The 27920-nt window shown below is 39.7% G+C and overlaps 1 protein-coding gene across 3 annotated transcripts in view; it reads left to right on the top strand.

Annotated features, from left to right (window-relative positions):
- The window catches only part of VPS41 (VPS41 subunit of HOPS complex), a 151899-nt gene that overhangs the window by 30727 nt on the left and 93252 nt on the right, over positions 1–27920 (top strand). For all 3 annotated transcript variants that reach the window (XM_006124074.4, XM_025185171.2, XM_075921736.1), the window contains 3 exons: positions 326–433; positions 2960–3037; positions 25054–25128. In XM_006124074.4, the coding sequence (XP_006124136.1) occupies positions 326–433; positions 2960–3037; positions 25054–25128 (261 nt within the window). The remainder of the gene's footprint in view (positions 1–325; positions 434–2959; positions 3038–25053; positions 25129–27920) is intronic.

Below are 27920 nucleotides of genomic sequence, written 5' to 3' on the forward strand. Positions count from 1 at the left end.
TCTTCAACTTTGCCATGTCCATACTTTATTTTTTTCTTAATTGGGAATGAATAACTTTATTTAACCAAGTACCATATACATTTCTCCTGCTTGTTACAAATCAACTAAGTGCCTCTTACAATTTAACTGGATCAGTTTACTTACGTACAGTACTTAGTTGCATCCAGAACTCTGGTAGAAGTAATTGGAATGTATAGTGGCTGTTGTTGAGAGATCATAGGGAATCATCTATGGCTGTTGCTGTGTGATAGTATTTGGGAATCTCTAAGTATTTAAATTTAATTAAAAAAATTATCTTTCCCTTTTCCCAAACTTTTAATAACAGGAAGATGAGAGTGAAGAAGAACCCAAGCTGAAGTATGAAAGGCTTTCTAATGGAGTGACTGAAATTCTCCAAAAGGATGCAGCCAGCTGCATGACAGTGCATGAAAAGGTACTGTTTCTTTTTCTGGATGAGGATATGAAATAACTGTTTGGGTTTTAAAAAATATTTACCTTCTTATATGTTACTCGAAGGTTTTATTCGGTGTTGCTCGGGTCCTTAACTCACAGCTCTCTCTCACTGTAGCAGCTTGGGGCCAAGTGAGAAATGCCTGTACATGGCTGCTGCATCTGCAGGAGGCACAGTTGCGGGAGGGATGCACGTCCCCTGGTTGGGAGGGAGACACACACACACACAGACAAACAAACTCTCTAAGTATATAGTAGATAGGTGTCTCTTTGTCCACCTCTGCCCCCTGCTGGCCCAGTGTGGTTATAGCTGTCTGGGTCCCCATCTCTGGCCCCTCGTCTCCCCCCTGTGGGCATTCTACAGTATAACTTCCTCCTACCAAACCCCTCCCTTTCCATTTTGAGAAACTATTGAGTTGCAGGCACTTATCATTGTCTTGAGACCGCCAAACCCTTACCCTACTTTAAGCTATGATAAGAGGAAGTTGCATATTAAATTTGGTGGTCCTAGCTCTTACCACTTAGGAGTTTTAATTTATAGTGGTTCCTTACCAGCTACCATTAGGGTATCTGCCATATGTTGTTTCATTATACATTGAAGATTAAGACTTGTACTGTGTGCTTGTTTACTTAGAATACTGTTGCGGTTGCTCAAGAGGTGCATTTTAGGATGTTTTAAATTTAAGAGCTTTTAACTGTATGAATGAAAATCTGTGTGTGTCTTTTTTTAATTAATAAAAATGAAAATAAAACATTTTGAAAATTGGAAAGAAACTACTCCTGGTCTGGGATTCTTTTTTCAGTCTTACGTGCATTTCTAAAGCCAACTGATATATAGAATTTTATATATGGAAATTTCCAGAATATCAACCTTAATTATAGGGTGACAAAGAGCGATACAACAGTAAAGCTGTTTTAAGTATCCAAACACTCGTGCATTTCTAGCAAACTGGATACACTATTTATGAGGAAGATCAATAATATTAGAAGCTAGGGGATTGGTCTTTTGGGAATTGGTCTGTTACAACACAGGGCCTAAAAGCAAAGGTGGAGAGTAAGCTATCTCACCCCACCCCCCTCCAGGGGCACGTTAAGGAAAAGCATATAAAAGAATTGGCACAAATGAAATTAGTCTTGTTACGCACATGCTTTAACTTCAATAATTTGGCTTTTTGGGGTGTTCCAAAGTCTGGCTTTTATAATCATACTAATTTCTCCCCAGAATTATTTTTCTTTCAATGCCATAGCATCATATTTTCACCAGGCTTGCTGTCTGCACTGGATGACTAATCGTCCTGGCACCTGGTGCATTCAAGCAGGCCTGTGCAGTGGAATAGTCATACCTAGTTATGTCTGCACACCTGATGTTTTATTAACCAGTATTGATTTTTTTACCCGGGGGACTTTTTTCTTCCTGAAAAAAGGCAACCTTGCAGGAGTGAAAGGCATTGCAGGGGATGAATTTCTAATGAACCCCTTCTTTCCCTTTTTTTGACTCCTCTTTAATGTAGCTTCATATTTTAAGTGCCCGAACTGAAATTTCATTTTAAGCAATTCCATTTTGATAAATCCTTTTAAACCTTGACTTTCTGTAAGGTTATTTTTTAAAGATTGTGCTGCTTGACTGACACGCTTAGTAGTGCTTGTAAATTTGAGCATTTCATTATTGGTTGCAATGAAGCATGCTCACATGCAGTGAAATACAGAGAATTTAGGATCCTAGACCATTTGAGTAATGCTAAATAAAGGGTGGGGGAAAAAAGAAAAAACTTCTGCTGTATATGAAATAGTATTGAAGTTTATGTGTGTTTGTTTAGGGTTAGTTCACGCAATTCAGCTAACAGTGGGTGTCTTGAAAATCATTTACATTTTTACATTTATCAAATGTATAGTTCTGTTATATGTGTTTTTTGAGAAATAATTTGTCAGAATTAGACTATTATAGTATCAAATAGGGAAAGTGAATGCATCATTAAATGTTGAAATACCATAGTGTCTAAGAAAATAAAGAATCAGGATAATATCAAGTGCATTATATCTTTAAATAGCTTTCCATGTTATGGTATTCTGTGTAATAAGGGGCTAATGGTAGCTTTTTTTTTTTTAATGTTTGGCAAAAGAAGAATTAAAAGTATATAGCTTCTTAATCATTTCCATAGCTTTATTTTGAAGCATGTGTTACCCTTGCTTTCACACTGCATTTTTAATTTGCTGCCACAGTCTATCAGGCAATATGTACAGAGTGCAGACACACCATTAGTTGTCAGTAGATGAGGGTCCCCATGACTCATTCTGACAGCTAACTTGCACGATCACAATAATATGGGTTTCGAGCCCTGTTTTATTCTTTAGCTGCCTCCAAAATAAGCTTCATCCATAGAATAATTTTTAACAGCAACCTAAAAGAAAATAATCTACTGAACATCTTGGAGTTCTTTCCCTGATAGGTTGTTATTTAAAAGCTGTAATGTGTTTATTTAATCAGTCTCTCTCTTTTTTCTTAACACAGTTTCTGGCACTTGGAACACATTATGGCAAGGTTTATTTACTTGATGTCCAAGGGAACATCACCCAAAAGGTTGACATAGTAAGTACAAAATATTTGAGAAAATAATTGTGGTACAAAATATTGTGATATGCCAAATAAAGTTATTGCTCTCAATACACCTGAAATTTTAAAAATGTTTCCAAAACTCCTCCTGGTATGAGATGATGAATACAAAACATGGAAAAGACATTGTAGCACATTATCTTATGTGGACACATCTCAGGTTGTGTGTAGGATGCGTTCATCATTATTACAGAAAAGGAAATACATATTTGTGATTTTAATTAACAGTAATCATCTACCTACTCTAGAGGCTCCTGACTTCCTTAAGGTATTAGCAGACTTATTAGATGACTATTGTTGATTGTTAGTGTGTGTGTGCTATCATCTTATCAAGATGCCAAAAGTAATTGAAAATTGATTGATTGCCTTGCTAGTTCAGTTTATCTACTGCAAATATATAAAGCTAATATTTTATGTGAATGTTTTGAAGCTTAGACTCTTAAGGGATTGTATTGATTTGAGAGAGAAGAGGCAGACTTTTTTTATTGTTTCTGGAATCATTGAGAATGAATGAAATGTTGAATTTAAAGCTATATTCTAAAGGTATAAAATGCACATTTAAAAGTATAAATGGTTTGAGAGTGCAGTTTTATTAAAATAAAACAAAGAGAAGAAGAAGCAATATTTTTTTTTTCCCTAGCATTGTCACTAATTCTGGTAAGCAGCTATCACTTTTTCAAAAGCAGTGTCCGCTCTTGTCAAATTATCTCTCTCAAGATCTCGACATATTTGCAAAATAGGGCACATGTTTTGAAGCTGACACAGCTAGCTGCACAAGAAAGGTGAAAGGTTATATTTTTATATTTGAAAAATCTAATTACAGAATTGTTTAAAAAAAATCCACAAAAATCTCTTAAGAACAGCCTTTGAAGGAAATTTTATATATTGTAGTGATCAGATTGACAGTGACCTTACTTGAGATTAGTGAAAGTCAAGTTAACTTTATGAGCTCCATCAGCCCAACAGAGTAGATGCTTATTGCATTTAATGCATTCATAGATTCCAAGACCAGAAGAGACCATTGTGATCATCTGGTGTATAAAAGAAGCCATACAACTTCCCTAAAATATTTTAAAGGGAAGAAGGGGTGTGATCGGCTACTTTCCATGTTCTGATTACTTTACACATGTGCTATTTGCCAGAGACACACACTTGTAATTTTAATACAGTCCAATTTATTTGAGGAAGAGCAGAGTTTTATCTAGAACCTAATTTCTTCATTTCTAAGATTTACATTAAGGGACTCATTCAAAGCATATTAAAATTGATTAATGTCTTTTCCCCTATGTTCAGGTCAGAAATTCATCTGCCTGATGGTTACATTTACCCCACAGATACTCTTGTGTATTACATGGATGAAACATTTTCTCTTGTTGCAAATCTCTCCTCCTCCTCCACCATTCTAAAACTAGTGATCACTAATGGCCCAATCTTGGAAGATAATTCCCATGCCTGCCCAAAGCCCTGTTGATTTCTGTAGGGCACGCTGCATGGACATAAGGTTTCATCTTCACAGATCCCACACAGGGTCAGAATTTAAGAATGAGACGGCTCCCATATTAGGAATCAAGCAGCTACTCCCCCAAAGTGTGTGTGTGTGTGTGTGTGTGTGTGTGTGTGGTTTACTTTATTACTTTATAACATAGAATGCTAGTAACAGCTACGGTTTTGTATTTCTTCAGGTAGGTTACTTAAGCATTTCTATTCTAAAGTCCCTTTTTCACTTCCTTAATGTTTGCCTAAAATTTTACTAATCCAGGTTGAAGTTTTCTAGGTCTTGTTTATTTGTAAGGATGCTTTTTGTTAAGATTGAGTGCAAAAATGATTCTGTTGCAGATGAAATTGAGTGTGTGTCAGGAAAATAACCCTTTCCTGTTCCCTTTTAATACCTGATGTTTTTTCCAAAAATTGTCAGCAGCTGTAATGCAACAGTAGTTTAGAATAGAAAGCTGAAGTTAAGTAAATTTTAGGGAGAAAAGGTGCCTTGTAAGATTCTGATGAAATTGTTTTTGTTTTGACAGTGTTATCAGGATTCAAAATTGCCATGTATTATAATGCATTTTATTAGTCACTAACATTCTAAAGTAAAGAGGGTAGATGTGTGTGAACTGGTGCAGCTCTGAAGTACCTTTCCCAAGCTTAGTGTACAGTTCTTTGAATTCAGTTCCCCAAGATAACAGCCATAGTGGATCAGACCAACGGTCCATCTAACCTAGTATCCTGTCTTCCGACAGTAGTCAATACCAAGTGCCCAAGAAGAAATGAACAGAACAGGTAATCATAAGGTGATTCATCCCCTGTTGCTCATTCCCAGCTTCTGGCTAACAGAGGCTAAGGAGGCCATCCCTACCCATCCTGTGATGGACCTATTCTCCATGAATTGAACTCTGATGGAGATGGAAAGCTGCATGCTAGGAAGGAGAGAGTCATAAATTATTCTCCAGTCATACCCTTTAAAGGCCTAAGATTTGTTTTTAAAATGTTCTGCAGTGAATTAGTTAACATGGGGTCTTGCTAGGGTCTGTGTCCACACGGTAAACAGGCTGATGGAATGCTATAATGAATGCTGGAAATTATTATTTAAAGAACACGATTATTCAGGTAAATAGAACAAGGTTTCTCATTAAGAAAATGTTACTTCAGACTATTGAAATCTTGGAATCATTTGCAGCCATGGCAAATTAAGAACTTCAAGGCTAACGTTTTCACACTTCTTTAAAAAGTTACGTTTAAGCGTAGCTTTAGCTTTCTCCTATTTGTAGGTGTCCTTTTTAACTATACTATTTAAAATTTGTCTCTTTACAAGAAACAAATTAAGTAATGTCAAGTGCTATCCATGATCTTGAGAGTGTCTGCCATTTTTGTAGTTTTACAGCCAAGTTTTACTGTATCTTAAAAATATTTTCCTTTCCCTCTCAGTGTGGAAAACTGGGAAAACAAAGAAAAAAAAAACAGATTATCATGTGAAAATTATTTCACAAAAATATTGTCAAATAAAAAAAAAACTGGAAAAAAATACAAACTCTCATCTGTCTTGTGTCTACATTAAAGTAATAGGTTTTTTAAAAAATGGGATCAATTGTTGTCAGTGAAAGTGACAAGATCACTTTAACTAAGAGTAATGTATAATCTTAGGTGTTGATGGTGATGATAGTCTGAAATATCTTTATCAACTGAGTCTTGACTATATTTCTTTAGGACCAAACCCCTTTAGGCTAACCACTTCTAGAAAAACTCATTCCCAGCTTCAAAGAAGGAAAAAAATAGTGTAGAGTGTTGCTACTCACACTCCTCTAGAAACTGTCAGGTAACTTATGTGATTTTTATGGAAAAGTAAATGAGGTGTTTTCCTCACCGTTTTTTCTTGGTATTCTCCATCCCATTATTCTCCTTTCTCTCCTTCCCAACCACAGGAATATGCACATACAGGAGCCTAATGATCGATATTATGCCTTTCTGTTCATAATGATTAAAATTGATCCAAAATGTGAAGCTAATTTTTCAAACACTGGACTCTTGCAATACAATTTATTTTGTTTGTTTAGCTTTGTCCATCTTGCATGAGCTGTGGAAGGTACCTTTGCAGAATCTCTTGAACTAATGTTGGTTACTTCAGTTTTCAACAGAAAGCAAATAATTTGGAGCCTTCCTAAAATACTTTGCAAAATTGAAACCAGGCAGCTGTAGAAAGTAGCTGAGCTTTTCTTCCTTTGTGCTTTAACTCCTTATGCAATCCAAAGTCATAGGTGTTTAGTGGGGAAGAAACTTCCTTCTGGCCAGTTATTCCATAATTGTGAATTTTGGCACTCATTCTGTAGAGACAAAAATATATACTGTACCTTTTGCTCTGTGAGTAATCTCATGGAAGTCCATGGGAATACTAAAGGCATGTCTTCACTATGGGCCAGATCAATCCAGTGGGAGTCGATTTATCACATCCAGTATCGACATGATAAATCAGCCACTGATCACTTTCCCATTGACTTTGTGATAGAAATGTAGCTGTGTTAATCTGGTGTAGCTGAAACAAAATACAGGACTATGTAGCACTTGAAACCATCTTGTTAGTCTTTAAAGTGCTACATAGTCCTGTATTTTGTTTCAGCCATTGACTTTGGCACTCCACTGGAATGAAAAGAATAAGGGGAGTTGATGAGAGTTGTTTCTGTCAACCCAGCATGATGTGGACCCCACAGTAAGTAGAACTAAGCTACATCAATTTCAGCTACACTACTAACATAACTCAGATTGTATAGCTTAGATCGACCTGTCCCATTAATGTAGGCCTGCACTTACAGTGTGCAATTTTTGAGCATACGTATAATAATTTTTACAGGATTGGGCTGGAGCTTTCTGTACTGGCTTCCTGAAGCATTTGGCACTAGCAACTGTGAACTGGTAGGCTGTTGCAATTTTCAATGCCTCTGATCCCAGAATGGAGTAGAGGGGAATTTCCTGACTCCTGACAAGTTTGGAGGCCTTCAGGCAGGGGGAATTACACCAGAGGTGTTTCCTTAGTTTAGGCCCTGCATTTGATGACTTGACAGTTTCTATGTTAATATCCTGGTATGGACCCTTTCTCCTCATCTAGAATCCCTTTGCTTTTACCAGCATTGTTGTTTTTGTTGGTGACAACCACTTAAGATTAACTGATACACATCCTCAAATCACATGCATTTGACAAACTGGTGTTTTCTTGTGTTAAGGTTCAGTGCATTGAGTGAAATGAAATGTGTCAACCACTTTGAAAATTATGACTAAAAGGGTGGAGAAAAGCCTGATAATTCCACTGACAAAGGAATGGTGTAGAAGTGATTTACAACATGTTAATTCCAAATGCCTCTACGTCTTTGTTTTTTGTCTTAGACTGTCTACAATTGATTAATGTAATTATTGCTTCAGCTGACATCTTGTGGGTTAAGGACTTGTAGCTATGAGGAAAGCCTTACAAACATTTAGTGAAGTAACCATTCAAAAACCCTTTCAGGGGAAAGAACAAATGCCCCCTTCCCCAGGTGTTATAATAAACATCATGTCTAAAACAAATACGGTAACTAGTCTTGGCTTATACCAGTGGAGTCCTGTGCTTAGCTTATATTTCCCCCTCTGAGAGCCATTTTATAAGTAGGGTTGGTTTTTAATATTTGATGTTTCAAAGGTGATGCATGAGTGCAGAAAACAAATTTAAATAATGTTTTCAGGCAGCCCTTTGGTAGGAAGAAATTGAAATCTTTTTAGCGTGTAACATTTCTGAGGCCATCAAGACTGGAAGAATTTTTTTTTTTAAAGTATGAAATATTTAAGAGTCACCCCTTTTGTTGTAGAATTTTTAAAATGCATGTTTTACATCACTTCCAGGCTGGGTGTTTTTTTAAAAAAAATGTTTTACAGAGATTACGTAAAATATTTTTTTTCTTTAATCAGTGTGGCAGAACAGAATAGTCAGCAGGTTGTCTCTTGCAATATTGAAAATCACCATGCTGAATCTTAAGATGGGGGTTTATTTGGCTTGCTGGGGGGAAGAAGAGAGTGATTCTTGATGGTTTGGAGGAGGAGGAGGAGAAGTAAAACTGCTGGAAAGGAGCCCAGTGTGGTGGCTGACTCATCACCCAGGAATGACAGGTTTTCAAGGTCAGCCTGTGCTGGTTAAACCCATGTCCAATGTCTCCTCTCCTTTCAGCATAGCCAGACGATTCAAAGGTGATTTGTTTAAATTAGTGAGTAGTTGTGCTTAGTCCTCCTAAAATTTAAGTATCTCCTGGCCAATAGCTGGTTGTCCTGTTTGCTTTAAGGTAAGTCAAATGTCCTTCCAACACACCTGATGCCTCAGTAAGTTGTGAATGAATGCTCACAAGGCTTTGGAGGATGACCTGAGGCTTTAGTTGTCTACCACTGTTTCTCAACCTTTTTTTGCTCATGGCCCCCTTCTGAGCCTTGTTTACCTTTTGTGGCCCTCCTCATAGACGCTGTTAGTTGGAAAAAAGGTACACAATTTACCTAATGTTCCGTTTTTTCCATGTGGCCCCCCTAGAGGTAGGGTGTGGCCCCGGGGAGCCATATGGCCCACGGTTGAGAACCATTGGTCTAGACACTGCTTTGAAAATACTTCCTATCAACAGAGAACCCAGCTTCATCAGTGAAGCAGTGGCATTTGTTGTATTCTAGATGCAATTGCTAAGGATGAAATAGTACCCTGCTAATGTCTTTTAAGAGACTTGATGCAGCATTCTTCTCAAAGAAAGATAACTTTTTAACATTTGATTGTATAATCATAAAATTGTAGGACTGGAAGGGATTTTGAGAGGTCATCAAGTTTAGTTCCCTGCACTCATGTCAGAAAGAAATATTATCTAGACCATAGGGATGGTCTAACATGCTATTAAAAATCTCCAATAATAGCAGTTCTACAACCTCCTTGGGCAGTTTATTCCAGTGCTTTACTACCTTGACAGTCAGGTAGTTTTTCCTAGTGTCCAACCTAAACCACCCTGGCTACAATTTAAGCCCAAAGCTTCGTGTTCTAGCCTCAAAGGTAAGGAGAACCTTCTCCCCCCCCCCCCCATAAACTTTTATGTGCTTGAAAATAGATATCATGCCCCCCCCCTGCTTTAGTCTTCTCCAGACAAAAACCCATTATCAATTGTGGGTCATGACCCTTGGTGGGTTATAACCCCATGTTCCTGCAGTCACCAGTGCTGGTGGTAGGCTAGCTGGGACCCAGCCCTGAACCTCAAACTCTACCGCTTAGGGCTGAAGCACAAGGGCTTCAGCCATGGACACTAGGGCTCTGGTTACAGGTTCCCTGCCAACATCTTAGGCTTCCCTCCCACACACACCTCACTCGGGGCAGTGGAGCTCAGGTGGACTCTGGCTTCGGTCCCTCCTTCTGGGAATATGTGATAATGTTTGTTGTCATAAGTAGGTTGCAGTGCAAGGATGTTTGAGAAACTCCTGTGTTGTACAAATACAGAACTAAAAGATGATCCTTGGCCCAGATGTGAACATTATATTATTGGTGAACTAGAGTATTTTCAGTGATCTGGCGAGCAGTTGAAACTTCTTGATGTTCAAGTGATGATTCTTCCGGATAGTTCTGCCCTAGAAGAATTCTGCAGTGGGCCTAAGTTATGACTCTCCCCCTGCCCTTTTCACATTACTAGGTAGAAGGTGGGTCTTGGCTAGATAAGTCAAAACATTTACCTGCCATTAGACTATTCTAGCATTTGAAGATACTCTTTTGACCAGTGAAGTTAAAAACAAAAGAATATTTATGGGCATTCTGCATATCATCTTCATGTCAATTCGCTTGTACTTTTGGAGTTAATGTTGGCAGTAGGAGAAGCAAAGAGATTATACTAACACGGGGGTGATTAGTCCATGGGAAGGATTTATTATAGATGTAAAAATCTTATGCACAAGAAAAGGAGGTAAACTTTACCAATGCTAAAAAAGTTGCAACATTGGCATCAGAGAGGCTTTCCTTTTTTCATCCATGATTGATTGATTGAAGCACCAATCAGGACAGGACTCAGAGCATGTGGAGATAGTTGCTCTAGGCAAGGTTTTAAATTAGAATTGGCAAAGGAACTGTTCCTTGAGAGTCTGTCTGATTTAAGTTGTGGTCCACAATGTAAAAAAGAGTCAGAACCACAGTTTTATGTCCGTTATAATTTGAAGCCAAAGGTCTATCATTTGGTTACTGCTCAAACATACGTTATCTCTCCCTTCTTCTGACACTGTGTCACTTTTCTAGAGCTCTAATCTTACAAAGTCATGACTCTCACTTTTTTTGTTTTTTAAACTGGATCTGTTTGTTGTGTTGGCTGCATAGCTATTTTTCGGTCCAGTCTGAGGTGCTCTGTATTATATCTGCATACCATGCAGCTCAGTGGGGTTTAATAGGACTGACAGGGGAACTTGCTAATGCCACGTCTTAATAAGTTGACAGCTCCCACTCAGCTTTTATTGAATTTGGCTGTCTGCTTAGCAGTATAGGGGAGCTCTGGGTGGTGTTGGTGAAAAATTAAATCCAGTTTCATAGGTAAGGACTACCTCAGAAATACAGTTAATTCTGATATTATGAGAGAATGCTACATTATAAATAGATTAGAAATGCTATCTTTAATAAAGGTTTGTTAAAAAATTAGAAGGAAACTCTTCCTCCTCCTCCCCCCCATGTGCTCGCAATGCACATAGAAAATGTTAAATCCAATAGGAGACTTTCCTACTGTTCTACTAAGTAAATGACCTATTTTCTTTTCAACCTCTTTGATTGTTCCTTTCCTTAGAACAAAAACAACAGTGACAAGTCATATGCAAAGCACAATAACCATCAGACCTATTTGTTAGTACAGTAAACTTCCAATAATCCGGCACCTTTAGGACCCAAGGGGTGCCGGATTATCATATATGCCGGACTATCAGAAGGGGAGGCTATGAGGGGTCTGGAGTGGGGTGGGAGGGGATGCCACCCCAGACCCCTAATAGCCCCCCCTTACGGTAGTCCGGCTCTACCCCAGGTGTCCCTGATTCAGCTGCTGCTGGTCAGTTTCAGCAGCAGCTGAATCGGGGATGCCTGCAATAGAGCAGCTGGGGTGCTGCCGGGTTGGTCCCGCAGTGCCAAGGGGCGGCGCTACGGCACCAACCCAGCAGCACTCCAGCTGCTCTTGGGGATGCCTGGGACAGAGCAGCTGGGGTATTGCCCGGTTGGTCCCATAGCGCTGCCCCTCGGGGCTGCGGGACCAACCCGGCAGCACCCCAGCTGCTCTTGGGGACGCCTGGGGCAAAGCAGCTGGAGTGCTGACGGGTTGGTCCCGCAGCGCCAAAGGACGGCGCTGCGGGACCAACCCGGCAGGACCCCAGCTGCTCTGCCCCAGGGGGTCCCCGATTCAGCCGCTGCTGAAACAGATCAGCGGCTGATTCCAGGAAGCCCGGGGCAGAGCTGCTCTGCCCGGGGCTTCCTGGAATCAGCCGCTGATCTGTTTCAGCAGCGGCTGACTTGGGGACCCTTGGGGCAGAGCAGCTGGGGTCCTGCCGGGTTGGTCCCGCAGCGCCGAGGGGCGGCGCTATGAGACCAACACGGCAGCACCCCAGCTGCTCTGCCCCAGGCGTCGGGATTCAGCCTGCTGGTGAAACTGACGCTGCTGGTCAGTTTCAGCAGCAGCTGAATCCCGACGCCTGGGGCAAAGCAGCTGGGGTGCTGCCCGGTTGGTCCCACAATGCCTAGGGGCGGCGCTGCGGGACCAACCCGGCAGCGCTCCAGCTGCTCTGCCCCAGGCGTCCCCAAGAGCAGCTGGGGTGCTGCCGGGTTGGTCCCGCAGCCCCGAGGGGCAGCGCTACGAGACCAACCCGGCAGCACCCCAGCTGCTCTGCTCCCGGCTTCCCCGATTCAGCTGCTGGTCAGTTTCAGCAGCAGCTGAATGGGGGAAGCCTGTCCGGCTGCTCCAGCACTTCCGGGTTCCTGATGGTGCCGGACCATCAGGAGTCCCAGAGCATTGGAGGCCGGACTAATGGTGTTTTACTGTACTATTTTTTTTTTTTTTTTGTCACCCTATAGGTTCGCTGCATATGTTCCCTGGGTTTATGCCACATCCTGTGATGCTTTGAAAATACTGTACTTACCTTTAATTATTAAAATGATAGGCAGTTATTCCAGAGACCAACTGCCAAATACATTTTTCAATAATAGGATAAAATTAAGTTTGGAATTCTAAAAGTTACTAATTTATAAGAATATTTGTAATTTTTTCAATACTTTATTTTGCCTTTTCTTTGTGTTTTGTTTTTAGAAGGAAAAGTATTTCCAAAGGGTAGTAGTCTAGCTTTTTGAAATATTTTTATTTAAAGTACATTGACAAATAACAAGCTATTATTTTAAGGTAAAAAATAACTTTTTACTCTTTCTTATGCTTTTTAATAATTTCGGTTCCCCAAAATAAGACGCTGATAGATTGATGTACATCTTTCCTGTGTTAATATTTGAGACCACCACTTCCCAGCATAACTCCCTTTTACCAGCTAATTCTTACATTTAAAAAGAAGTTGTTTATTAATGAGTGACCATCTCCTCTCCCTGCTCCTGTTCAAACTTCCCTGGCTGAGCTCCATCTATGTGCTGCTGGACTACTGGGCCATTGGAATGGTACAGCTACAGCATTCCTAGAGTAAGAATTCAGTGGTGTTAGGATTTGCAGAGAGAATACTTATTACGTAATTGTGTATTTTCTAAATCCTGACAAACTTTAAAAGCATAGGAAGGATTGGCTAGGATTGATTCTTAAGATCCTAGTGTATTGCTGATTCCCCAAACTGTTTTCCTTTTGTTAAACTGCACCGTATACTAGAGACAGCCATTTTCCTGCCTAGACAAGGCAAAGTTCTGTGTGCATATACACCAAAATAATAACTGTTTCCTTGACAGAATTATTCAGAGTGCTGGCATTAGTAAAATATTATTTGCATTATAAAATTTTTTTCTAATTAGAAAGTAAAAATCAACTGAATCCTTCCTGCAGAGCAGTGCTTGCTGTACAGTATAAGGTAATACTAATGATGGGGCTACAAAAAAAGTTGTTCTTCTATGAATAAAAAAAATGGCATAACACGATGAACAAAACATGAAGGATAAACTAAAATTTAATTCCCATGATGGTTAGGTATTGTTGTTCATGAACTTTGTACGTCTAATACAGTTTCCCTTCTGGAAGATGACTGACTTATTTAAAAAAGACGTGACATGACAGGGCGTATGGTTGTTTTTTATTCTACTCCTGCTCGAATGCTAAACTCAAACAATTCAAATTGGTTTTGGGTGTTAGTGCCCCAAACATGACTTGTATAGCAACAGTAGTTACTTTTCAGTTGGTCTTTGACTATGGCACCCTGGAGAAGGCTAAGTCCGCGCCCCTCTACCCACTCCTGTGTTCCATAGGGAAATAGAGGAGAGCACAGTTTGGAATTCTGTATCTTCACATTTCAGTACTAAGAAATGCAATTCTTTGTCTTGAAACTACAGACCAGTTGATATAGATTATGAAAAGTAAGAGGCATTGTGTGACACTGGAGTTCTGAAGATAGAAAGATAGATGATACATATGTGGAGTGGAGAGAGGACTGGGGGGAGAGAGAAATGGAGTTTTTGCACTTTGTCCATGCTAAATAAAGCATAGTGAAGATCCTTTCCTTACTATACCTGATATTGAAATAGAACCTCTTTATATGTAAATGTACTGGAGAAATTGTTTGGGATCAATTCAGCTTTACATTTAATTTTCCCTGTCACTGTTAAGATACTGCCTATGATATGCCACATACAGTAGGCTACAGTGCGTTTTATGATTCAGAGTTTCTTCTCATGTGAGTGTTCTCTTATTCTTCATCACCTCTTTGGTTTGCAAATGCAGCTTAGGAGCCTGCTGAGAATGAGAAATGTAGGCTGATCATCGCTTAGAATCTCTCTGCCAGATACGGTGTGTGTTTTTTCAGGTATGACTGAAAACAAAGGAAACTCCAGAATTGGCCCTCTGGCAACCAAACAATGTACAATTCCTATGAACTCCAGAAGCAGGAAGCTTGACATTTGTTTTCACGTTTCCTTTTTAATGCTCAGTTTGTGCAAATGTCTATCTGAAAATATACACAGGAGCTTTCAAGTTGGATTGCCCCAATGCCTGGATATTTATTTTGAAGTACTTCAGGAGAATTTTTATTTGCCTTTCAGGTAAGAGCAAGACCTCATTCCTGTATATTAGAACTGCCATTGCCTGATCCATTGACTGGGCATTGTAGCAGGATTCTAATCTACAGTTTGGCTTTAGAAAATGACTTGGATGTTTTTCTTTAAACCTATCTTCCTTCATTTTAATGGTTACATTAGAGATTTTGTTTATTTCTTTTCTGGGTCTCAAAACTTTTTTTTTTTCTTATCGAAGATCTTGGAGATCTTTGTACCCCCTCTTATACCCAGTTCAAACATCATTAAAACTTGGAAAATCTAAGCTAGCTAAACTAAAAGTAACTCTGATTTCCATCTGTTCCTGTGAGGTGCAGAACATCCTCAGGTCCTACTGAAGGTGGTTAGGTTTGAGGGCACTCAATAGTTCACAGGAGATGCTTGGCTTTTCAGGCTCCAGCTAGAATTCTCCATGGGTAACTCTACTGAAGCAAAATATTCCTTGCTTTCCAGTGACTTCATTTTTTTAAAGAGGTGAGTGCTAAAACTTTTATTGTTTTTGGTGTTTCTTCTGAAAGTAACCAGTCCTCTTGCTTTGGTACAGTTTTATAACCTGATCAGTAAAAGTGCTGCGTGCTCCTGGCAGGGCAGAGGAAACTTTGCATACTCCTCCCGCCCCCTGGTCAATCTGGGCTTGAGTGCGGAGGAGCAAGAGAAGTCTCCTCTTGCCCTGCCAGGAACGCACAAGACTTCAAAGTTATATGTGCTCCTGGCAGGGCGGAGGAAAGTTCACACACTTCCCACGCCCTCGGGCCCTAATTGGCCTTGGGGTGGGGGAGCATGCAAAGCCTCTTCTCTTCCTGACAGGGGCATGGGTGCTTAGTGGGAAGGGGAGGCAAAGGGTCTGCCCCACCCAGAGACCAATCCTGGTCTGTGGGTGGGGAAGCATCCTGGCCCCGCCCCTTCCGTTTTAGGCCCTGCCCCTTCTGGACCTAAATTTTTGAAGTGGCTCCTGGCCAAAAATTATTGTCCACCCTTGTTGTAGTTGATGATTGGATCCAGAAATGGTAATCACCATGCATTGTAGAAAGAGCTATGAATACCTTTTCTTCTGGAAGTGTTTACATAGTACTGAACCTTGGGTTAAGTTCTGTTTTTGTTAATGGCTTAAGAAAAGACTGAAGCTGTTTTTAAAGACCAAATAGAAATGATGCTTATCTCTGGTGTATTATCAATGAGAGCCTCTTAAAGCTCATTTTACTGTACTATAAGTATGATCGAACGCTAGATTGCTTTTCACACCCATAATGTGTGTATTGCTTGCTCACTAACCATAGCTAAAAGGCATAAAGTCACAGACAACTATTAAAATGTTTAGATTCTCGCTTGTAGATATTGCATGTCTCACAGAATTCAAGTGAAATCCAGTCTTATGTTTCTTATTCATTCCACTTCATATCCATGGGGATGCAGCATTTGTGAAAGAATCAATTATCCATTTGTTAGTCAGAGGAGCTTTACAAATTATACATTAGCAGATTGATTTCTCAGGTTTGCCATTGGGGGACTGATAGTATAAGGTGGGATAGTGATGAGTGTCAAGGGAGAAGGAGTTGCCACAAAGAACACAATTAAAAGAGGCTTTCTGAATTACCATGAATTTATTCCTAATTGAAGAGCTGACATAATCCATTGTAAGTGTGTTTTATTTGAGGCATTTTACATTAGGTAATTTGATTATCACATGAAAAACATGTATTGGTAGTTGACTTCCTTTCTTTCAAATTTAGAGTTTGCAAAAGCTTGTATTATATAGAAGATGCCTTCTGGCCTTTTTTCCTTTCCCTAAACTTTTTTCCCCATTAAGGTAACATTTTTTTGTTCCTCAGTGTCAGCTTGATGTTATTGATTTTTTTGAACAGTCAAACTTACTTACATTGTCCAGCATTCCAAACATGTCTCCATCAGAAATAAAACTGCAGCTAATGGAAATTCAGCTGAAGACTCTTCCTCTACCCATACTACGGCTACCGCGCTTTCTTTATGAAATTCTGATTTTGTTCACAGGTTAATCATTTCAGTCAAGTCCTTCACAACTGAAGAGTATCCTCCTTCCTACCAGAGTTTTAACACATTGCTTTTGTTTTCATGGTTTTAGATACTTGCTATAATATTATTTGTATAATACCATAAGTGTGCTTGATGCTTTACAAACAAATAAGACATGGTTCCTATCTCAAAGGCTTTACAACCGAAGGACTTCATTATATAAGTACTTAGTGAGCAGTATGTCAACAGTGTCACGTGTATTGTCATTGACGCTTTTTACCCACATCAGAAGCATAGGTGCTCAGTAACTGTGTTTTGTGGCATAGTATCCAACCATCAGCATTATTATTCACTGGATAATATTGGTGTTACTATTTCATGGATTTGAACTTTGTTTCCATTGCTCATAATGGTTGAATTTATTAAAATAAGAAGCAGCTCATAGATTACTTTTTTTGTTTGTTTGTTTCAAAGGAGAGAGAAAAAAGTAATCGTAGTCTGGTTAGTCTAATCTTTCTTTCAGATTTTAATAAATGTTTGCTTCCTACCACTGACTAGCTCCTCTTTAACCTTTATGTTGAGTAAAGGTGACAGATTCTGTATAGGGAGTTTGTTCCCTTTCTAATTTAAAAACCTGTCATGAATGCTAAACAAAACTGTTGCATGCACCAATTAAAATCAGGGTTAAAAAAATAAAGTATAGCAGCTGTACTTGCATGGTGAGGGCTGAGTTATTAGTAAACAAAGATATGCATATAGTGTTTTTATTTTATTTCATGGCCTTTTACCTTTGTGACTTCTTTACATCACTATCAAATTTAATGAACAAACTTAGGAACAAGTGGGGAAAATATACAACTTTCTGCATTTCTTGTTTGCTGAAAGTCAATATTTTCTACAAACTGACAGAATATGAATATGGCTATATGCAAAGCAAGCCTTGGTAGATTGATACATTAATACAGTTTATAAGGCTTGTGATTTAAAAAAAAATGAGTTGGCGCTATTTTCAGAAGTGCGTCAATTTAGATAACTAGCTTATCGATGTCTATAGTCTGAATTGTGCAAGGGCTCGGTTGACAAGAAGAACATAACTATGGTAAGTACAGCCTTCATTGTTATTTGGCTCTGGACTCACAAGATGCTTTTATGTTTTGTGCAGATATCTTTTTTTAAACTTATGGGTAATTGTTTTAAGAAGAAAAACTTAAAAAACCAACAAATAGTATAGTAGCACCTTAAAGACTAACAAAACATGTAGATAGTATCATAAGCTTTCGTTGGCATAGCCCACTTCTTCAGATGACCGGAGTGGTGGAAGTCCAGCTCCAAGAATAAGTGGGGAGGGCGGGGGGGAAGGAAAAAAAAGATAGTGAGTAGATGAGCTTCAAAGGGATACCCAAGTTAGTCTGTAACAGGAAAGACTTAAACAACAAATAGTCTAGTAGCACCTTAAAGACTAAATAATTACAAGAGGCTGATCATGAAAGCTCATGATACCATCTACATGTTTTGTTAGTCTTTAAGGTGCTACTAGACTATTTGTTAGTCTGTACAGGATAAACTTAAAAAATAACTCGGCCACCCCTCTGAAGCTTTTGAACATGCAAGGCACTGCATTCAGCTGTATGGAGTGGAAATCCATCAACTACACAAAGAAACTCGCACAGATCCAAACAGATGGTGAAAGGGTTTAATGGTGAAAACTCTACTACAATCTACGTATCCCATGGACTACAGCCAGAGATTATGCCCCACACTTTCAAAAAAACTCCGTAATCACTGTATCAGAATCCTATACAACAAACAGGAAAAAAAGCAAAAAGGAGCGCGCAACATTAGAAACTATCCTAAAAAATCAAGCCTCCACATACACTTAATCTTTTCCAGTCTTTACTACAATTCAACAAACCACCTACAAGGACCACTTTATCTCCCTTCAAAAGAAAAAGGACAATAAACTAGCCAAACTGCTATATGCCTCAGGATCTCCCTCCAGATACTTTCAACTCACCTAGCAACATTGTCAACCTATTCTAACCACTTTCTCAGCCAGGACAGATTCCTTTGCTGATCTCGAGGACTCTCCTTCTGCCCCACTACCTGTATGAATATGATTTAGTTTTGTGGAGATCTGGAATCCTATTTTCGCTGCCTCCTCCTGAGGGAATATTTCCAACACACGGATGTACAACGCACTGACCTTGCTGCTCACCCCCGCTGATACTACAAGAGGAAGGCTTCTTTTTGGACCCTTACTAACCATCGCTATGAGAGCCTTGATTTCTACATCAACTGCTTCCACGAACATGCTTGAGCTGACATTGTCAGCAAACAATAACATATAACCTGAGCCATGCGGAATGCAATGCTATACACAACCTCAAAAACAATCCTAACATCATAATCAAAGAGGCTGACAAAGGGGGTGCTGTATTCATCATGAACAGAACAGATGATGAACAGGAGGCGACCAGACAACTCACCAACACCAGATTCTACAAGCCTCTCCTGTGATCCCACTAAAGAATACCCCCCCCCCCCAAAAAACCCCTGACATGACTGCTCATGAAGCTCCCTGATGCTGCTCAGGAACAAATTTATGCTAACCCTCCCCCCTTAATCCCTGACCAGCTTTCTATCTGCTACTCAATACAGGCAGTCCCCGGGTTACATGGATCCGACTTACATTGGATCCTTACTTACAAACGGGGTGAGGCAACCCCGCACTAGCTGCTTCCCCCAGCAGACCAGGGAGATGCAATGCTAGCGCCTCCCCTCCCCCAGCAGACCAGGGAGACGCGGAGCAGTTTTTCTCAGCAGACACCTCAGCTTGAGAATAAAGGACTGAGGGAAGTGAGGTGTGGGAGAATAAAACTGAGCTCTGGAGAAATGTTTGGCTAGAGTTTCCCCTACAATATGTACCAGTTCCGACTTGCATACAAATTCAACTTAAGAACAAACCTACAGTCCCTATCTTGTACGTAACCCAGGGACTGCCTGTATACACAAACCTGGAAATCCTGGACGACTCATCTCAAGCATTGGCACACTTATAACAGGATTATCTGGCTATATCTTTATGGCAGACCTTGAGCAATGTTTTTCAGCTCTTGCCACCATTACTCTACTTATGCTACATCAATGACATCTTCATGTTATGAAAGCACGGAAAAGAGACTCTTGAAGAATTTCACAAAGATTTCAATAACTTCTACCCCACCATCAACTGCAGCCTGGACCAGTTCACATGAGAAATCCACTTCCTTGACACTACAATACAATTCAATTATGGACAAATTTCCAACACCGTATACCAGAAACCTACCGACTGCTACACTTACCTTCATGCCTCCAGCTTCCATCCCAGATACATTTCTCAATTTACTGTATACAGCCATACCCTAAGATATAACCAGATTTGCTCAGAGATTCCACAGACAGACACAAGCACTTACAGGATAGCAACACTCCTCCTGACATCTAAAGAAATGGGCTGTGCCCACAAAAGCTCATTGACACCATCTACGTGTTTTGTTAGTCTTTAAAGTGCTACCAGGCTATTTGTTGTTTTTAAAGTTTATCCTGTACAAACTAACTTGGCTACCCCCTGAAGCTTTTGAACATTTTGAACATGTTCATCACTGCTCAATGACCTTGAGGTTATAGTTGCTGAGATTGTGAGGAGAAATTTCCAATAGCCAGCACCTCAAGTTTAACTTGATCTTTGAAAAAATCAGTCCACGTTCTTTCTGCTTTGTGCATCATTGCCAGTGATGTTGTTTCTGCAGTTGAAACATAGCTGCCAGTTTGGGTGACAAGCAGACAGTATATCTGATTTTGATTACATCTACTTTGATCTTCTGTAGCTGTAGTCTCTCTGAAGTGCAAATAACAACAATAACTTTTCAGGAAACCAAAGTGATAATAAAAGAGACACAAAGCAGGCATATTGAGTAATAAGATGCTGGATTTACACAATAGCATCTTTAACCATAACCTCAGTGTTATATTAAAATGTTAATGGCTGTCAGCCGATGGTCAGGGCAGTGTGTGTGTGTGTGTGTGAGTGTGTGTGTGTCTGTGTGTGTTATACACCCGAGTCTTCAACTGTTGGAACTCAAGGTTCCATCGCAGCAGCTGGCCTAGGGAAAGCCGACAGGCACCCCAAAAGTTTTACATCCATGTCTTTGACTGCTAGGACCGGGGTCCCTTCGTGGCGGGCAGCCAACAGGCTGACAGATGCCCCAGAGTTTACAGGGAGAGCTTATTACACCTCAGACGTTAACTGCTAGGACACATGATCCCTTTGCAGCGGGCAGCATAGGGAAGCTGAGAGGTGCCCCATGGATCTGTCCTCTGGAGGCAACACGATCCAAACGCTCAGCTCCGCCTGTGTCTGCTCTCTATGACTGGATGAAGTGCTTTTAAATTGTGCTTGGTTCTGTTACAGCAACTGAAGGAGTCAGGTTAAAGCTTAAACAGTTACAGGTTTATTAAAGAAGCTTATAAATCATATGGTTACAATGTCTATTGCTCTATTTCTTAACTGCTAGCAAATATAGATCTTAAAAATGGTTACACAGAAAATAAAGATAGAAAATAGAAATAATGGTACCAAGTGACAGCTTAATCTTTAAAGAGCTCTAAGTCTATGTGTACACTTAAGACAAAGGACACATCCAGGTACAATTTTTATCCCCTTTTGTGCCTCTCAACTCCAGCGTATCAGGCCAAGGCCGGTCCCTCAATTCCTAGGAAAGACGAATACGAGCTGGATGTCCCCGTGGAGCCTCGGGAGGCCAGTCACCTAACCGGACCAGCAGATAGATGGTAGATTGACACTCAGAGTGAGTGTGCTGCTGGACCCATCTTTATAATCATAGGGGCCCGTATCCTCTTTCTTGTGTAAGATGCCAAATTGTGTTGGTCAGTCTTTGTGACGCCAGTTCTTACAAGGGAGTTTCAACTTAATTTATACTTGCAAGAGAGATACTAAATTGTAAGTACTGGACATTCTTTACTGGGCGGGAGATTCCTCCCCCCTCCCCATGGACAAGTGTGTGATCGTATCAATATAGGTGTCAGCCAAGGCAGATCTCACAGCCTCGAGGTCAACAATTGGCGTATCTCTGTTTACAGCGATCTAGGGTCACTGTGAGCTAGCATATCCGGGCCTCCTGTCGAGGCTTCAAAGACTATACTGATTTTACTGCTCTGTGTGTGCCCTCTGTGCTCCAGGCATCTCAGGGAGGGGCAAGCAAGATGGATGTTACATGTGGGGGTTCCTGTCTGGCTACAATGGCTCCAAAGTAGAGTGTAAAAAATGTGAAGATATGAAGAATGTGGCTAACTGAAGACGAGTCTAAATGCTGCAAAGTAACCTTGCAAACTCTACTCACGCCGCGCCCTATCTGTGTTAAAGATATTTGGCTTGCTAGCTGCCTAGTTGGTGCCCTCTAAGCCTGCTTGTGAAAGCATGCCTTGCATCCATGTAAATGTGTCAAGTGTTTTTAGCTACCTTTTTGCTTTGATCTAAGCTAACTATTCAGTGCTACTCTGCCATACCACTTTACACTAGTGCTTCATTCATGTGGGTAGAAATTAGTGATGCCATAGCTGTGCACAGAATTGTTTCCTTACTATTCAACAATGCACTTGCCACTGCTTACTTAACTTTTTTGGTCTTCTGTCTGTGCTGCAAAGAGAAGATACATACCTGTACAAATGGAACTGTAGACACTCTGGTGCTCAGTCACGTGCTGTTTTCATATAGCCAGATGACTCTGATTCTGTTGGTATCATATCCCAGAAAAGGCCATGTGTGCTACCTGCTGTCCTGAGGCTCATATGTGGGCATCATTGGCAACGTAGGAAGATGAGGAGATACTGGGACAGCTGAATTTGTTCATTACAGTTTAGATCTTGACCAGTTGCCAGACAGTGGCAAATGTGGGTATGCTAGCATCACTGAGAGAAAGGATTGAGGGTCCTTTGTAAGGAAGTTGTAGTAAAAACAATAGTAGGTCCAGTTCAGGACAAAAAATGTTTCCCTTTCATGACCCATTAGACTGAACCTTCAGTATGCACGTCCAAAAAAGCCCAAGATGTTTCTGGGTAGCACAGAAGATGGAGACCACAAAGTCTGAAGTGGCATTTATTTTTATAGGACTTGTCTTTAAACAGAGGTGAAGATGACTGCTCTCCTCTTGCTGGTTGCGGAGAGAGATTAATTTAGAAAAGCAGTCTCAAGACTTTTCCCTTGTGAAGGTGCTAGGTACCAAGATCAGCAGTTGACGGAATTTGTCCCAGTGCAGCATGTTCAGAACCACTGTAGCAGTCAGCTCTGTGTGATACCGGAGGATAACTTTTACCAGTTGAGCACTGCTGAGTAGAGATGAAATTTCTGGTTGCCTGAGCTGACAGTTGAGAGCACTCCCCTGAATGACCATGTTAGTCATGAATGTAGCAATTATCTTACTTGTTGAACACATATGAAACCATGTACACGTAGGAGTGAGGAGGCAAAGGGGCTGGCAGGAGCCTATGCGTAGCTGCATGGATAAGCTATTGTATCTGAGGCTATGACTACACTGCCGTTTTTTTCCGCTTGTGGGTGGTGGGTTTTTTTTTTAAGGGGCTTTTCCAACATTTGGCCTGTCTACACAGGGCCAAATGTTGGAGAAACCTCTTCTTTCAGAAGCTCCCTTATTCTCATAAAATGAGGAATGCAGGGATGCTGAAAGAACATGCCTGCTTTTTCGGAAACTGTTCTGAAAAAGCGGGCGCACGTTCCCTGGACGAAGCAGAGTTTTTCTGATGCCTCTGGTATCCCGGAAAAACTCTGCCATCTAGACATAGCCTGAGGCTATGATTACTTAGTTCAGCATTCCTGTTGTAGGCTGTTCTAACCAGAAATACTCAGTGCAAGCGTTTTCAAAGCAATGATGGAGAATTGGTGATGGGGTAGTGAACTGAATGTTACAGACTTTGATTCCTTTTCCTTGCAATTCCTTTAAGCTTTCCAAAAGGCCTTAAGGTATCTCTTGTAGTTTGCTGAGCCAGGAACTGTGATAAAAAGACAGTGTAATTGTAACCGCTAGTGTGGACACACAACACTGTATCTGAAATAGCATGACTGGTATTAGATACACTATATTACTGTTGTCCTGGTAGTTCAGTTACAGATGGTTCCCTAATTTAGTATAGGCACTGCTAAGAAGTAGGTTATTTTTTCTTTTCTTTTCACAAGTGAGTACAATATACAATTCCTTTTTTCATCAGGTTCAGCATTATACTAAGTGTCGAGTGAATGTGTTACATGTGGGTTGTTTAAATTTTCATGATAATTTTGCAAAGTTTTTTAAAATGTGTAAGTTTCTTGAAAATGGTGAGTGACGATCCTTGAGTGACAAGAGAAGAAATGAGACATTTGTTTTATTTGGCAGTATGTGGGATTGCCATTGACATAGTGCACAAGCAAGCTTTGGAAACTTGAGTGTAGTCAGATCTGCTCTTGCTTGTTGGATTGAAATACTCTGGAGCATATGTATGGTATTAAATATTTGTGCTCAAATGATGTAACACGTACTCCTGCTATTTAAGGGAAAAGCAGATGCTTCTGTTAAATTACATACAAAGTGGTGCTGTGTAATCTCGTGGGCTGCAGATAACCATTTTGCTCTATCTTAAATGAATAGTGAGGATAACATTACTATAAATGATTTAACCTGACAGCCTCTTCTGAAAGTATTTGGTAATGTCAAGGTTTCGGTTATGTAGTTTTGTGATGTTTTGCTTAAATACATTCTTTTGAAGATAGTATGAAAGGTAGAACTGAAAAAATTAGAACAGATATTTGTAGGGAGAAAATAATTGCTATTATCACCATAGACCAAAATGGAACAACTGAAAATTCTTGCAGTGTAGCATTCTTCACATGTTCTTTACAATCGGCTTGATGCCAAGAGGAGACTCATAATGAGTATGTTATACAGGTTCAAAACTGAGTTATACAGGTATGGCATTTTACATATATCTTCAAGTCTCTGCAGTAGGTAATTAGGAAAAATGTCAGGTTTCTGGGTTAGGCACAAGGTTAGAAACAAAGGTGTATTTTAGCATTGGTATAGAAAGACCTTTTTTATATTTATTGAACTTGTGTAGCTAAACACTAGAGAGATTTTACTGCTTAAATTCTTGAGGTGAAAAGCAAGGAATTTGGTCATTGATGCAACTTTTTTTTCTTAAAGTTTTCATTTTCTTTTTATAGAGCCCAGTGAAGATAAATCAGATCAGCATGGATGAAAGTGGAGAACATATGGGCATATGCTCAGAAGATGGCAAGGTACAACTAAACCACTTACATATTTAAAGAGGCAATAAGCATAGTTTTTATACTAAACTTTAGATCCACATGATCTCTCTGTAGTAAATGCCTGCTAGAAGTAATTTGATCTTCCATTTCAGGAATTGGGCTCACCTATGAATGCTCATAATTAAAGTCAAATATATTTTGCACAAATGTGCCTTAGGAAAAGTAATTACAAGAATGTCAATAATGTAGCTGGTATTAAGCTGATTAACAGCTGTTGCAGGAGGACATGTCACCTTAATCATTACTGCTGTGCCAGTTATACTTCAGTGACTAGTCTGCTGCTCCTGCAAGACAGTAGTTTAATGCCTTTCTGCTATAAATCCACAAAATTGGATTTTGTGGGAATCATTTCTGTGGGTTGCTAGTTTTCATTTTCACAGGTTATGAATGTTTCTCTTGAATTATAGAATCTTTTGATAAGCAATCATAGTTTATCAGAAGAATAAAGTGTCTTACAATGGCCACATTAAATAAATGCAAAATCAATATATGTACAGTCCTAAAAAACTGGCACCTACTTCCTTGACTGTGAACATATATCATTTGTACAGTGTATAACTAACAATTATCAGTGCTTCCCTGGAATGGTGAGCTGTGATTTTTAGTGATTGATTTTCCACTTATAAGAATGTCTTTTTTGTTTTTTAAGTCAGTGGCAGCCTCTTCTAATGTTGGCATACAGTGATAAAATTCTAACGTACATGGTATATTTAAACTTCTTGAAAATAATACTGCTTGTAGACACAGTGCATTAAAAACCAGTTCTTAATATCTGTCTCACTTCCTGAGTATAACATGGCTTTCCCTAATCTAATTTGGCAGGGTTGGTGATCCTAATCCACCGATCCATTAAGGATCAGTAAATTAAAACTAATGTTGGCTCTTGAGATCGGAGGGAGAAAGAGGAAACAAACCTATGTAATTTCTGTTTACTTAAAAAAAAAATGAGTTTTGCGTCTCATGCATGGAGCCAGCTTATATATACAGGCTTAGTGTTTCTCAGAGAGATCTTGATGTTAGTATTTTGACCCAGTAATTGGGATACTACTGCCTATCAAAAAAGGTTGTGAAATTTACAGCCTGTATAAAACTCCGCAGGGTGATATAATCCAAGCAAGTTAATGGTAGAGTCTGTAATTGTTTAAAGGTAATTGTGTTGTGCTGCTTTTGTTGGGTTTCAGTGTTTATGACTGTGGATTAGAGTTGAAATAAGGAGTCCAACAGAATGCAGCCTCAAGTCGTACAAATGTTTTACTATATTAATTTCAATTACTGTAAATTTTAGGAATCTGCAAAAATGCACGTATGGTTGTCCAAATATTGTGTAAACAATTTTTTTCTAACAAGCTTTGTAACATGACATTTAGAAAACGTTTTTACTTTGGAATACAAGTTATATTTTAACCGGGAATCTAGGTCAAGCTTTTGTTCCTATGACTCCAAATGGTCATCCAAATTGGCAGATCCTGTCTTTTAAGTGTTACATAACTGTAAGTGCCTGACACTCAGTCCAGTTGGGCTTCTGGCATGTTTCTAGTTAAGCATAGATATGTGTATGATATATCAGAACACTCTTCTTCTTGAAGACCTGGAACATTCTATCTCCCCACACTGAGTAGTGAGAGAGAATCATAGAACACTAGAACTGGAAGGGACCTTGAGAGATCATAGAGTCCATTCCCCTACCCACACGGCAGGACCAAGCACTGTCTAGACCATCCCTGATAGATGTCCATCTGGAGACTTCCAAGCTTAGGGAACTTCAGAAATCAAAGTGTTTTGAGTTTTTTCCCAAAAGAGTTATTGGTCCATAAAGGAATCCAAAGAATATCAGGGTGAATAATGCAATGTGCTCAGGAAAAAAAAAATCAAACCACAGACAATCTCTGCAACTTGTTTCCTGTTTCTCACCATTTTACTTCATACTACAGTTCTTCTGCACTAAGGCAGTATGCAAAATATGCCTTCAACTGTATTAATATTTTATTTTTATAACAGTAGCTTTTAGAATCCTCAGTCAAGGTTAGTTACTGTTCTTACACATAGCAGAAGATAATCCCTTCCGAGAAGACTTTCCTGTCTAAGGTCTTGATCCTACGAAGAGTTAGGCAAATGCTTTAACTTTACATACTGGACAGTTTTATTGACTTCAGTGGGACTACTGTTGTGCAAAATTAAGCAGATCATAGATAAGTAGACCAGATAAAAGGGTATCCACATTGCCTGTTACATAAAGATCTTCAAGGTGGGGTCTTTTTTTGTTTCTTGTTTGGTACAATGCTTGTCATAGTGAAAACCTGGTCCATCACTGGAGCTCCACATTACATTTATTTAATGTGGATAAGTGTAAAGTAATGCACATCGGGGAAAATAACCCCAACTATACGTACAGTATGATGGGGGCTAATTTGGCTATGACAAATCAGGAAAGAGATTTTGGAGTTATCGTGGATAGTTCTCTGAAAACTTCCACACAGTGAGCAGCGGCAGTCAAAAGGCAAATAGGAGGCTAGGAATTATTAAGAAAGGGATGGAAAATAAGATACAGAATATCTTACTGCCCATGTATAAAACTATGGTACGCCCACATCTTGAATACTGTGTACAGATGTGATCTCCTCACCTCAAAAAAGATATTTTGGCCTTGGTTAGGGTTCAGAAAAGGGCAACTAAAATGATTAGGGGTTTGGAACGGGTCCCATATGAAGAGAGGTTTAAACGACCGGGACTTTTCAGTTTAGAAAAGAGAAGACTGAGGGGGG

Source organism: Pelodiscus sinensis, chromosome 2 (genome assembly GCF_049634645.1).
Source record: "Pelodiscus sinensis isolate JC-2024 chromosome 2, ASM4963464v1, whole genome shotgun sequence".
In the NCBI taxonomy this organism is placed as follows: Eukaryota; Metazoa; Chordata; order Testudines; family Trionychidae; genus Pelodiscus; species Pelodiscus sinensis.